The sequence below is a fragment of the Elephantulus edwardii genome, unplaced genomic scaffold (genome assembly GCF_000299155.1).
Source record: "Elephantulus edwardii isolate Elephantulus edwardi_28Jun2011 unplaced genomic scaffold, EleEdw1.0 scaffold00066, whole genome shotgun sequence".
Taxonomy (NCBI): domain Eukaryota; kingdom Metazoa; phylum Chordata; class Mammalia; order Macroscelidea; family Macroscelididae; genus Elephantulus; species Elephantulus edwardii.
In genome coordinates this window covers 6,354,794-6,366,022 of record NW_006399816.1, presented here as the reverse complement: position 1 = coordinate 6,366,022, position 11,229 = coordinate 6,354,794, and the positions used below count along the sequence as shown (strand labels likewise).

General features: G+C 51.0%; 1 protein-coding gene across 1 annotated transcript in view; it reads left to right on the top strand.

Moving 5' to 3' along the window:
• The first annotated feature begins 9 nt into the window (after nt 1-9).
• The window catches only part of LOC102864461 (taperin-like), a 20,769-nt gene continuing 9,549 nt past the window's right edge, over nt 10-11,229 (top strand). The window contains exon 1 of the mRNA XM_006888380.1: nt 10-319. Coding sequence (XP_006888442.1) covers nt 45-319 — 275 coding nt within the window. The 5' untranslated portion in view covers nt 10-44. The remainder of the gene's footprint in view (nt 320-11,229) is intronic.

Below are 11,229 nucleotides of genomic sequence, written 5' to 3'. Positions count from 1 at the left end.
CCCGGTTCCCTCAGCCCTGCCCGGTCCAGCCCGGTCCCCGGAGGATGAAGTTCGTGTACAAAGAGGAGCATCCATTCGAGAAGCGCCCCTCTGAGGGTGAGAAGATCCGAGAGAAATACCCGGACCGGGTCCCGGTGATAGTAGAGAAGGCTCCCAAAGCTCGGACAGGGGATCTGGACAAAAAGAAATACCTGGTGCCTTCTGATCTCGCAGCTGGTCAGTTCTACTTCTTGATCTGGAAGCGAATTCATCTCCGAGCTGATGATGCCTTGTTTTTCTTTGTCAACAATGTCATTCCACCCACCAGTGGATTGCCCAGGTTACCCTATCAATCCATCTCATTCAGAGTCTTCCTTTTCTGAACTGTCTGTCCCTCCACCCTGCCAGTTGCTCCTGGCCACATGTGAGATGGAGCTTCAAAATCCTAGCCCCTAAGGAGAAACTTGGTTTCATCCTCTTCAAGACAGACCTACTGCTTTCTTGGCAGTCCATGGTTTGTTCAAGACTCTTCTCCAGTACCACAATTTGAAGGCATAGGTTCTTCTTCTGTCATCCTTAGTCATTTTCCAGCTCTCTGATGCATAGGAAGTAATTGTGAAGACCATGGCCTGGATTATGCACACCTTAGTCTCTAGACTGACATAGTTGCTTCTCAGTACTCTGGAGAAGTCCCTGACAGCAGATTTTCCCCAATGCAATTAATCTTTTTATTTCCTGACTGCTGGTTTTAAGAGTGTTGATTGTGGAGCCAAGCAAGCTGTAACTGTTAACAACTTCAATCTCGTCTCTATCTTTGATGGTGCTGCCAGTTGGCCCAGTGGTGAGAATCTCTGTCTTCTTGATGTTGAGATTCAATCCATATTGAAGACTATAGTCTTTGACCTTCTGCAGCAAGCACTTCAAGTCCTCCTAGCACTTCTTTATTCTGGATTGGGAAAGAGCAGTTTCAGCAATTTAGGTGGTCCCACAGCCATACATAGAGATTATACACAGCTGGTACAGAAGCCTTATACAGCGCAGGGAAATAAAAATGAGAGAAGGAATGGACAAATGGAGTAACCGTAGAGGCTGTGTTCAGATGGTGCCTGTCTGGGTCTGTCTACAGGCTCTGTCTGTCCATGCACACTTGTGTTCCTATGTGGTTACAGCATCATTTTTCTCCTGAATCCTCTAAACTCCTATGTGCTGCCTGATCATCAAAGGTGTGGTATCAGGGCCCCTGACCAGGAGGGAAGAATCTAGGGCTTGCTTAACCCCCAAATCTGCTGCTGCCTGATCATCAGATCGGAAAACCACTTAGCTCAGTTTCCTTCTCTGTCAATGAGCCTGATCTCCCATAGCCTGAGATCTGCAGGCTAATGTGCTTTCTGAATTGTCAGGCTCTGGACTAATGCTGTCCTCATTATTAGAAGGATCATCAGCCCTAGACTGAGTCCACAGCCACAGGGGAGATGGGGCAGGGGAGTGGGCATGAAAATGGGGAGGGGATTGAAAAAGTGTTGGCTGGGTGGGCAGCACATGCGCCAGGCAGGCCTATGTACAGGCGAAGGGGCTCTTTAGCTGTCCAAACTCAGAGAGGCCCTACCAGCAGCTTGCAGTTCCCCTCCTCCAGCATCGTTGTGCCTGTGCCCAGCTCAGAGCTGCCTCCTGTGTAATCACATTTCACATACTTCCCTGACTACTCCATGAGGTGGGAGCTCATGATCTTGATTTTACACATGTGTAAACTCAGTCTCAGGGAGGTGACGTGGTTTGCAAAGACAGAATAGCAGAGAAGTAGCAGAAGTAGAATTTGGATTCTGGAGAACAGGGTTCCAGCCTCCAGCCCAAAGTCTGACCCCCTCAGCCCTACCTACATTCCCAAGTTCGGAGAGGGCCTACATGCTGCTCTGAGAAACTTGTCATAACTTGTCACTTCCTGGGGAGCCCAGCACTCTGGTGGAGGCATCAGGTCACAATGACAATCTTGGCTCCCCAGGGGCTGGTTCCCAGCCAAAGCCCTAGGATGTGGGAGTAGCATTCTATCTCCACTGACCTTGGAGCATAGTATCAGCCAATCAGAGAACCCCTTGAAATCCACGAGGTTCCAGGGACCTAGGGGAGGGGCTATAGAAGTGAAGGAGAGGTTGGCTGTGCCCGTGATAGACCCTAGCTGGGAAATACCATTAACAGAGGGCAGACATAGGCAGGCTTTGGGCACGAGTCCCAGGGAACTTGTACAGCCTTTCCATGACCGAACTGCAGACCATTGTCCACCGCTGATCTCCAGCCCAAAAGCCCAAGATGCCCTGGTGGATCATGAGCCCTCAAGGGCTTCATGCCACTCTGTGTGGGAACAAACAGGGACCATGGTTCCAGGCAGAGGCAGGCAAACCACAGTCTGACACTTCTGTCCTTTACCTGCTGTGGTTAGCACCTCCCTCAGCACAGTGCTGGCTGGGGATGGGGACAGGCCACAGGAAGCTGTGCGGACTCTGGGGGGATGCAGCTCAGAAGAGTCGGCCATGGGCAAAGAAGCAATGAGTATCCCTTCAAGTGACTACTGGAGACAAGGATCCAAGGACATTTCTGAATCTCTCTTCCAAGACTGAATGACCCCATTGCCAGTATTTTTGTTTCCATTAGAATTGTCCTAGAGTGTTTCCTGCTTCTGAATTGGGATGATTCAGGTCATGGTCTTCTCAATTACTTGTTAGGCATCAGAAAGCTGGACAAAGAATAAGAATGGTGGAAGAAGAATCAATACCTTTGAGCTGTAATGCTGAAGAAGAGTGTTGAACATACCATGGACCTCCAAGAGAGTGGGAGAGAGTGAAACCAGGCTTGCTCCTTGGAGGGAAGGATTTTGAAGCTGACTCACATACTTTGGACATGTGACCAGGAGGAACCAGTCCTTGGAGAAGGACATCATGCTTAGAAGGGTGGAGGGACAGTGCAGGAGAGGAAGAGCTTGCATAAGATGGATTGACACAGTTACTAGGGTAATAGGATTAGGTGAGTTGGAGCTGTGAGACTGGCTCAGGATAGAGCAGAGTTTAGAGCTACTGTGCGTAGGGTTGTTATACGTCATAGGTGACTTGATGACACATAACAACAACAAAGCCCCTAGGCAATGCAAAATGATTTGTGCTCAGCTGGTAACCAAAAGGTTGGCAGTTGGAACTGACTCGCAGCTCCACTGAAGAAAGGCCTAGCAATCTGCCAAGAAAACCTGTGGAACAATTCTATTGTGTAACACATGGAGTTTCTTAGGTCACAAATCAACGACAGAATTGGGAAGTATTGGGATTGGGAGTTAGGATTAAAATCGGGCTAGAATCAGGTTTAAAATGGGCTGGGATGGTTTGGGGTGCAGCTAGGAATGGCGTGGGAGTTTTGAAAGCAGTTTAGGGTGTTACTGGAAGGATTCACTTGTCCTTCCCACACCCACCCCACCCCAGAACTGAGCCTTTGGGAGAGGAGAAAACTGAGGAGGCAGTTGTGGCTTTCAAAGCCACTTGCTCCCGTCACTTTCTCTAGGGTCCTCGGTTGCTTCTCGGGAACTAGGAATTCCAGCATGGACCCCCAGTACTAAACCTGAGGGCAGGGCCACAGGCCAGGCCTCTTAAGCACAGAGAGGTTGAGAGGTCTGCCTGAGGTCTCTCAGCCGTGTGTGAAATGCTGAGATCTGGGCTTGGGTTAGGGGCTGGCAGCTCTTTTTGCTCCTAGCATCTCTAAAAAAGCAGTGCTAACAGGGCAGCGAGGGCGCAGTTTCTAAGCCAGGGACTTTTCTAAACTGAACTGGAGACTCGCTGGGGCTGAGCCAGCTGAAGCACTCGCTTCTTTCTCCTGACTGACCACAACTTGAGGTCAGCCCCAGGTCGCCCCTGTCTGTGGGCCTCTGCTTAGGGGTGGGGCTGACTTCCTGTCTGTCTGGGTCCTCGGCATCACTGCCCTTGTACTTGCCTGTTCACATGGTTACTTGGGCCTGCTTGACATGCAACCCTCAACTCCAAAAGCCTGAGCTGCAGCAGCACCCTTGTGGGACCCCTAGAGTCCTGCACCTGGAGGAGGGAGACCAGAGGTGGTTTCCCTCCCGCCACACACTGCGCAGGACTATTACTGTGATTGTCTTTGTGTTAAAAATGGGGAAACAGCTCAGGAAGGGTTGGCTGTGAGACATGGCGTGCCCTGACCTCAGCGCCCCTCCGCTGCTGGAGGGAATGGATTTGAATTCCAGGCAGCATCATCTATCTCCTTTCTGAATCTTCTGAGAGGCCATCTCTGACCCTCAGTCACATACACCACTCCCCTCTCTCCTCCGCAGCTTTCTAAACCAGGGCATCAGTCAGGTGCCTCTAGCCTTTGTCCTTGGCGGGTAGGGTTGGGAGGCACGCTGCCCGATTCAAAGGGTATGCAGGTGAAAGATCAGTCCCAGGGTCATTGTAGGGTTGAAGCTGGGCAAAGTCCAGAGCAGAAGAGGGGTGACTGCGGACTATGGCCTCTGGCCTGAGCTGGCCCCCTTTCTAAGTGCCTGTGGCACTAAATTCAGAAGCCCTCCCCTTCTCCTGGCTGAGCTGACTGAGCTGTTGGTCTCTTTCTCCAGGACATCTTCAGATGTGGTTATCCTCCTGTGCAGCTTTGCTCTGGGCACAGCTCCTCAGACCCCCAGAGCCTGCCTTATTCTCTGAAGGATTCAGTTCCATTATCCAGTTGGGAACCCATATCAGCGGGTGCGAGAGGCTGACAAGACAACCTGGACCCTTGGCTGGCCTGGACTTGTCACAGAGCCCCCTGAAGCCCCTCTCCAGGGAGCTGGTCAAAGGCAGACAAGCCTGATGAGGTGCTAATTACTGAGCAAATTGGAGCTACAGATGGTCTGGGTGGTGAGTGTATGGGGTTGGTGGAGGGCTGAGGATGACTGGCTGCAGTGGGGAGGGGACTTCTGACAAAAGCTAAGGAGTGAGGCCAGGGCCCAGGTCTGGCTCAGATCAGTGTTTGTTGAGGAAGTGTGGATTTATTATTGCCCATCAGCCACATCAAAACCCATCCTGGTCTCCACCCCTCTGTCTTGGCCTTGATTTTCTCTGTGAAAAGACTGTGCTCTGAGCTTCCTGCATGTCAGGAGAGCTTGGGAGGCAGGGTGCTCAGCTCTGGGGGAGTAACCGGGGAGGAGAGAGGCCCACAGCCCTGTCATGGGGCTCCAGGCAGCACTCCAGACAGCCCGTGTGAGTAGAGGAGATGTTGCTGAGCTGAGCCACCTTGGAGGGGTCAGGCAGGGCTCACTCTCTTTCTAAACTTGAGCTGGGCCTCGTTCCTCTAAGAACAGCTGCCTCCCGAGGACCCTGGGAGATAAGGAGTGCTCTATGACTTAGAGGCCACACAGAAAGGGAGAAGAACATTTGGGGGTAATAAGCCCACCTTGAAGCAGCTGAGAAGAGCGCAGTCCATCCTTCTAACATAAATAATTCTCAGTCCCCTGCAGCTGGGGAGACCGTGACCTCGTAAGCACAGACTCCAACACTCAGAGGTAGTTGCCCAGGCATCTGGGGTCCACCTGAGCACCAGTCTTCCTCGTTCCCTGTGACTCCTGCCCACACTTCATGCTCTCTGGGCCTTTTATTCCTTCCCCAACCATACCCTCTGCTCCTATCCGCCCAATCAAGTTCTCTCCACTCTGCAGGCTCCAGTTCCATCTCAGTGACCTTCTAGTTGACCTCCCATAGCATCCCTTGTACCCCTGCCCCTCCGCCCAAACTCCCAATCCATTGCTGCTAATTATCTGAAGAGAATCACAGTTTACACACACACACACACACACACACACTCCACCACACCACACACACACACCATCCCCACCCTCCCAGGCTGATCTGAGATATACAATTACAGGCATGAAAAGACTTGGGTAGTAACATGGGTTTAATAAATGGGATGATAATCCATTTTTTAGTCTCTATTCCTAAGCTAGGCATTGTGCTATGTATTTTCCATGCATATCTTCTCAGCCTCTAGGATTAGAAGTTTTATTATCAATGTGGTTACCAAGGCTCAGAGAGGCCAAGCAACTTACCTAAGGTCACACAAGGTTGGGTTTCCCCCCACCCCCCAACCTGTTTCTCTCTTCTTTTCCACTCCCTCCTTGCCTGTTATCTTCTGCCTGGAGAGTTTGCATCATTACTAGGGCCCAGAGGTCCAATTAGAAGACTCTCACATGGGAGATGACTGAGGCAATCCCTGCCCCAAGAGGACCTCCCTGTGCCAAAGTTTTAATTAGCCGTCACTGCTCTTCCTGAAACTCTGACCTACCCAAAGTTCCAGTGGCCCAGACTGGCTCCATGGAAGGTGACAGGGCTGGTGGCCACACAGCCAGCACTCACAGAGCCACCCAGCCTAGGAGAGGGTAGGCTGGGCCCCTCCCCCACCAAGGCTCCCTCAGTTCATCTCTGCATGACTTCAGTTAATCCATTAAATGGATTAATAAAATAAATGGCTTAAATGACTTAATCTACTAAATGGATTAAATAAATTAGATGAGTTAATATTTGCAAAGCATTTAAAACAGTGCCCCCCATACACAGTAAAAGCTACAGAAGCATTTATCGAATTTTATTTTTAAAAAAAAACAACAACCCACAAGTGAACAGGGAGGGCTGTGGGAGGTGTAGGGGCAGAGTGTGGGCTCAGAACTATTTCTAGACGTGAAGATGACCAGCACTTGTCTGCTTGGGTCTCCAGGCATATTGCTAAGTGGCCCACGTCAGGGCCAAAAGCATCTGTAATGTTTGCCGTCCTGCCTGCTTACAATGCTGGCAAGCTTGGTGCCAATTAAAGGGGCATTTTGAGGAGGGTAGAACAGCTACTAAGAGTAGGCTGTGCCATGTACTGCACCAACCAAGCATTTTAGAAACTGAGGCATGCCATTCTGTGGGTGAGGCAACAGTGTCCCAGAGAAGCAATCAATGTGTGCAAGACCTCAAAGAGACAAAGCAGGATTTAAAATTGGGATTGTCGGACTCTAAAGCCTGGATAGCTGACCAATCCAGTGTCCAGTCACAGGCCACATCACCAAACCCTAGAAGCGAAGAGTGCCCCTCTCAGCTCTCCCTGAGACTCCAGAAGTCCCGAGGTTTGAGGTTTGGGTGTTCGTGTCCAGGACCTCAGAGACTGCTTTCCCAGAGCTGTGGGGCTCTACTGAGGTAACAGGGGTTTCTCAGGCTGCAGAGCAGTGACAGCGTCCCCACCCCTCCTGAGGCCTCCTGACCGTGACCCTGGCCTTCTTGGGCTTGGATGTGCGCCTCCCTCTGCAGCCGCAGCAGTCTTGCCAGCATCCAGCCTGAGCCAAGCCCTCCTCGGACGCGGTTGCCTGGTAACCAGCCCTAAGTGACGGAAACCCCAGAGGGCCAGTAACGAGGGGGGCAGGCCAGCCACCTGGCCCAGACCCCGCGGCCCCAGACAGCCTTGGGAAGGCTTCGATGGACAGTCCACCTGGCCTGCCCATGGTAAGAGGGGAGGGTGCCTGGCATCGGGCAGGGAGGGGAGGGGCTGAGCTGGCCAGCCTCCAAACCCTTTGAACTGAGGAGCGGGAGTGGGGTGGGGGAGGGCCGTAATTTCCGATGGCTTCCAAGGCCTGACCAAAGCGAGAGGCAGGCGTGCACTGGGCTTGAGTTAGGTTTGTGGGTACAGACCGCCCAGGCCCAAACCACCATCCTGGAAACAGCTGTGAACGCTCCACCCAGGGCACAGAGGAGAGGGAGGGGATCCCCAGAGAGGCCCTGGACAGGGGGAGGAAAGGAGGTAGTTAGGGGGACTGGCAGATGTCCAGAACCTGGGTAGGGGGGGCAGGCTCATGCAACACTGAAGGGGAAATGCATCAGCCTCTCCCAATTCGCAGGGTCCCCCCTGCTCTTCTCCTCAACCCCAGGCTGGTGCCTCCCAGGAGGTGGAGGAAAAGGGGGCTGCAAGCAGCATGAGGCATGCAGGTGGAGCGCAGCCAGGTGATTTTCCATTTGAGAGTTGTGAGGGGGCCAGAGAAGCAGTGTCAGTCCAAAAAGGAAGTCTGATGGTGCAGTGATTAGGCACTTAGCTGCTAACCAAAAGATGCGTGGTTCAAGCCCATCAGCTGCTCTGGAGGAGACAGTCTGCTTTCAGGAAGATGGACGTACAGCTCTGGAAACCCTATGGGGTAGTTCTGCTCTGCCCAGGGTTGTGGTGAATTGAAATCTACTTGGAGCAGTGGGTCTGGATAGTGTACACAGTAGTCAGGGCTTTGTTAGACCTGGGTTCTAGACCTACCCACCTCCAGCCCGAGGTATATCGCTGCTCCTCTCTGGGCTTCGGTTTTCCCATGTTGAATTGGGGGCCGGAAGCAGGTTATTGCTAGTCTAAGGTTCATGTCAAGGCTTCTAAGAGACTGAGATGGGAGTAGACAGATTTAAAAGGAACTTCCCAAAACAGAAGCACCTTTTAGGCACTTCTGTCTAGGCTAGTAAGGTTTTTCCACCATAGTTACCTTCTCCCTACAGCCCTTAACCAGACTCTACCATCAAGGGGGGAAATCAGGGATGTAACCATTTAATCATGATTAGATCATGCACCATAGTCTAACATGCCTAGGGAACTGGGGCTAGGAATGAGGTGCACCCAGACTGCTATGGGACCCCAGAAGAGATGAGCAAAGTCAGTCAGAAAGTCATGGAAGTCTTCCTGGATGAGGAGCCCTCGTATGAATCAAAAGGCCAGCAGGAGTCAGTCAGCTAAGAATGAGCCAGGATTGAGAGAGAATATTTAAAAGCACAGGGTGTGTGATTGCAGGGTTACAATGGCAGGTCAATTGAGGCGGGGGCAGGTCCCGGAGGAGCGGGAAACTGGAACATGTGGGACTAGGGGGCCACAGTAGACTCCACTCTGGGGTGACAGGATCAGATGTAGGCATTAGAGAGACCTCTCTTCAAGTAAGGCAGGAATATCCTCCCCATACTTTCATGGGAAATTTATGTCCTGCTGCCTACCCAAGGCCCCACAGTCCCACTACAAGCATACATGCTGCAAACATTTCTCACATTAGACTGCATGAGACAGAGTCCGTTCACCATTGTACCCTCACTGCTAGCATAAAACCTGGTGGTCCTCAATATTTGCTGGAAGGAAGTATGAGAGGAAAGTAAGCCCTCCTGGCTGTTAATTGATGAGAATGTACACCCCTCTCCTGCAGCAGGGGGCCCAAGCTACTGTAAATGGGTTTTGTTTCTAGGCCCTGGGACGGCAGATGTAGTCATCCTGAGGAGGGTTTCCCTCCAGTGATCCTGATGGCCTCTGTAAGTGGAAGCAAAGCTCCTTCAGAACCTCAGCTGAGGCTGGGCAGGAGGCTCCCCTTTGTCCCCTTACCTCCTCAGAGCAGTGGGCTCCAGGTTTCCTGTGCTCTTTTGGAAAGTGACCCATCTCATCCCATCTCCCAAGTCCTGTCCAGCCAGGACTCTAGATGTGCTGAGCCTGGAGATGATCAGAGCAGACCCCAGAGCTCAGGCTCTGCTGCTGGGGAAGCTGACTGCTGACGACCAGCTGAAAGCAGGTTATTGCTAGTCTAAGATTTGGGAATGCCTGAGCATTCCCTTGGAAAGGCTTAGGGTCCGCGGAGTCACCATCCAAGAAGAAATCTGGAATTCCAGCCCCTGTATTTTTTTGTGTGTTTTGATGACAAGTCATTCCATATTTTTCTATTTCCATTGGTTGAAAGCTTCCAAGATTCTAGGCTATGAGCTGGCTAAGAGACAACTCTAACTCACTGGGTCCTCACACAATCTCTATGCTGTGTTCAAATTATGCCCACTTGACTGATGAGTCAATCAAAAGGGCAAGGAGTTTGCCTGAGGTCACACAGCTCAGTAGGTCAAATCTCAGTATTTCAAACTCAGTGTTTCAAACTTCTACCTCACAATGGATGTGGTAAGAGTTCAGTGAGATGATGTTTATGAAGTGGCTGGCAGAGGGCCAGGCTCCAGCAGGAGCTCCAGAAACTGATTGCTTGTCTGGCGATACTGAGATTCTTCTTCATTAAGTGTTTGTATTGGAGCAGGCGTAGGGTAGAGGCATGTGACGTGTGAACAAGTGAAAACGGCAGAGTACATCAGTAGCAGTCTGACGGATTCCCTGGGGGCAGGCCCTGTGTCTGTGTCCTGGTAATCTCACTCACTCATTGACATGGGTTCAGAATTGACTCATAGCTGAGCCTCTGCTGGGTTTCTGAAGCTGTAAATTTATTTTCATGGGAAGATATTTCCCGTATTTCTCCTTGGGAGCTTCTGGATTCAAACCACCAAAAAGACAAGGCCTTTGGTTAGCAGGGCAGCTCCCTATGGATACTCCCCTTTTAATTCTCTAATGCTGCTATAACAGAGATACCACAAGTGGGTGGCTTTAACAAACAAATTTATTCTCCTACAATTTAGGAAGGGGGACTGGTGGAGGAGTTTGTAGGGAATATGTGCTCCTAGCCCAACTGTAGCATCTCTTTGGTCCTTTTCGTGTGTGTGTGTGTGTGTGTGTGTCTGCATGCACACAGGCGCGCACGCCATCAAATCAGATCTAGGAGGAGATTGCCCCTCCTTCTCCAGCAGAACATCTGGGGGATTCGAACCAGGGACCTCTGGGATTGCATGCAGCTTCTTGCCACTAGGCCACCAGAGCTCCCTTTGGTGGTTTGGTTTGAATATACCAGTGGCTCCAGAAGAGATAGATGGGCAATCTCCCCCACCCCCCAGCCCCATGAGTTGCAACCTATGAGTTGCTTCTGACTCGACATCAATGAATAGGGAGAGTTTATCGTGTAGGCAGCTGGAGGCCCCATTCAGGGTGCTGGTTGTAGGGGAAGGCTTCTCTCTTTTTCCTGGTTCTAGGACTTCTCCAGCCTGGGAACCTGGGCCCAGAGGATGTGCCCTATATAGTTCTTCTGTTAAGCTTGACATTATATAACATTATAGAAGGGCTCTGATCTTCATAAAGATTCTTAGCAACTCTGAGAACCTGTACTTTTTTATACTTAGTGTTTTATGAATTTATTGTCCTCATTTCTGAGGTTGAGTCAGTGTCCTTTAAGTGATATGGACCTATAAACACCATAATACATATTTTGCTTGAAATGATTCATGTTGTTGTTGTTATGTGCCATCGAGTCGCTTGTGACTCATAGCGACCCTATGTACAAGAGCTCTAAATGCTGTTCTATCCTGTGCCAAACTAGCCATCTCAAAC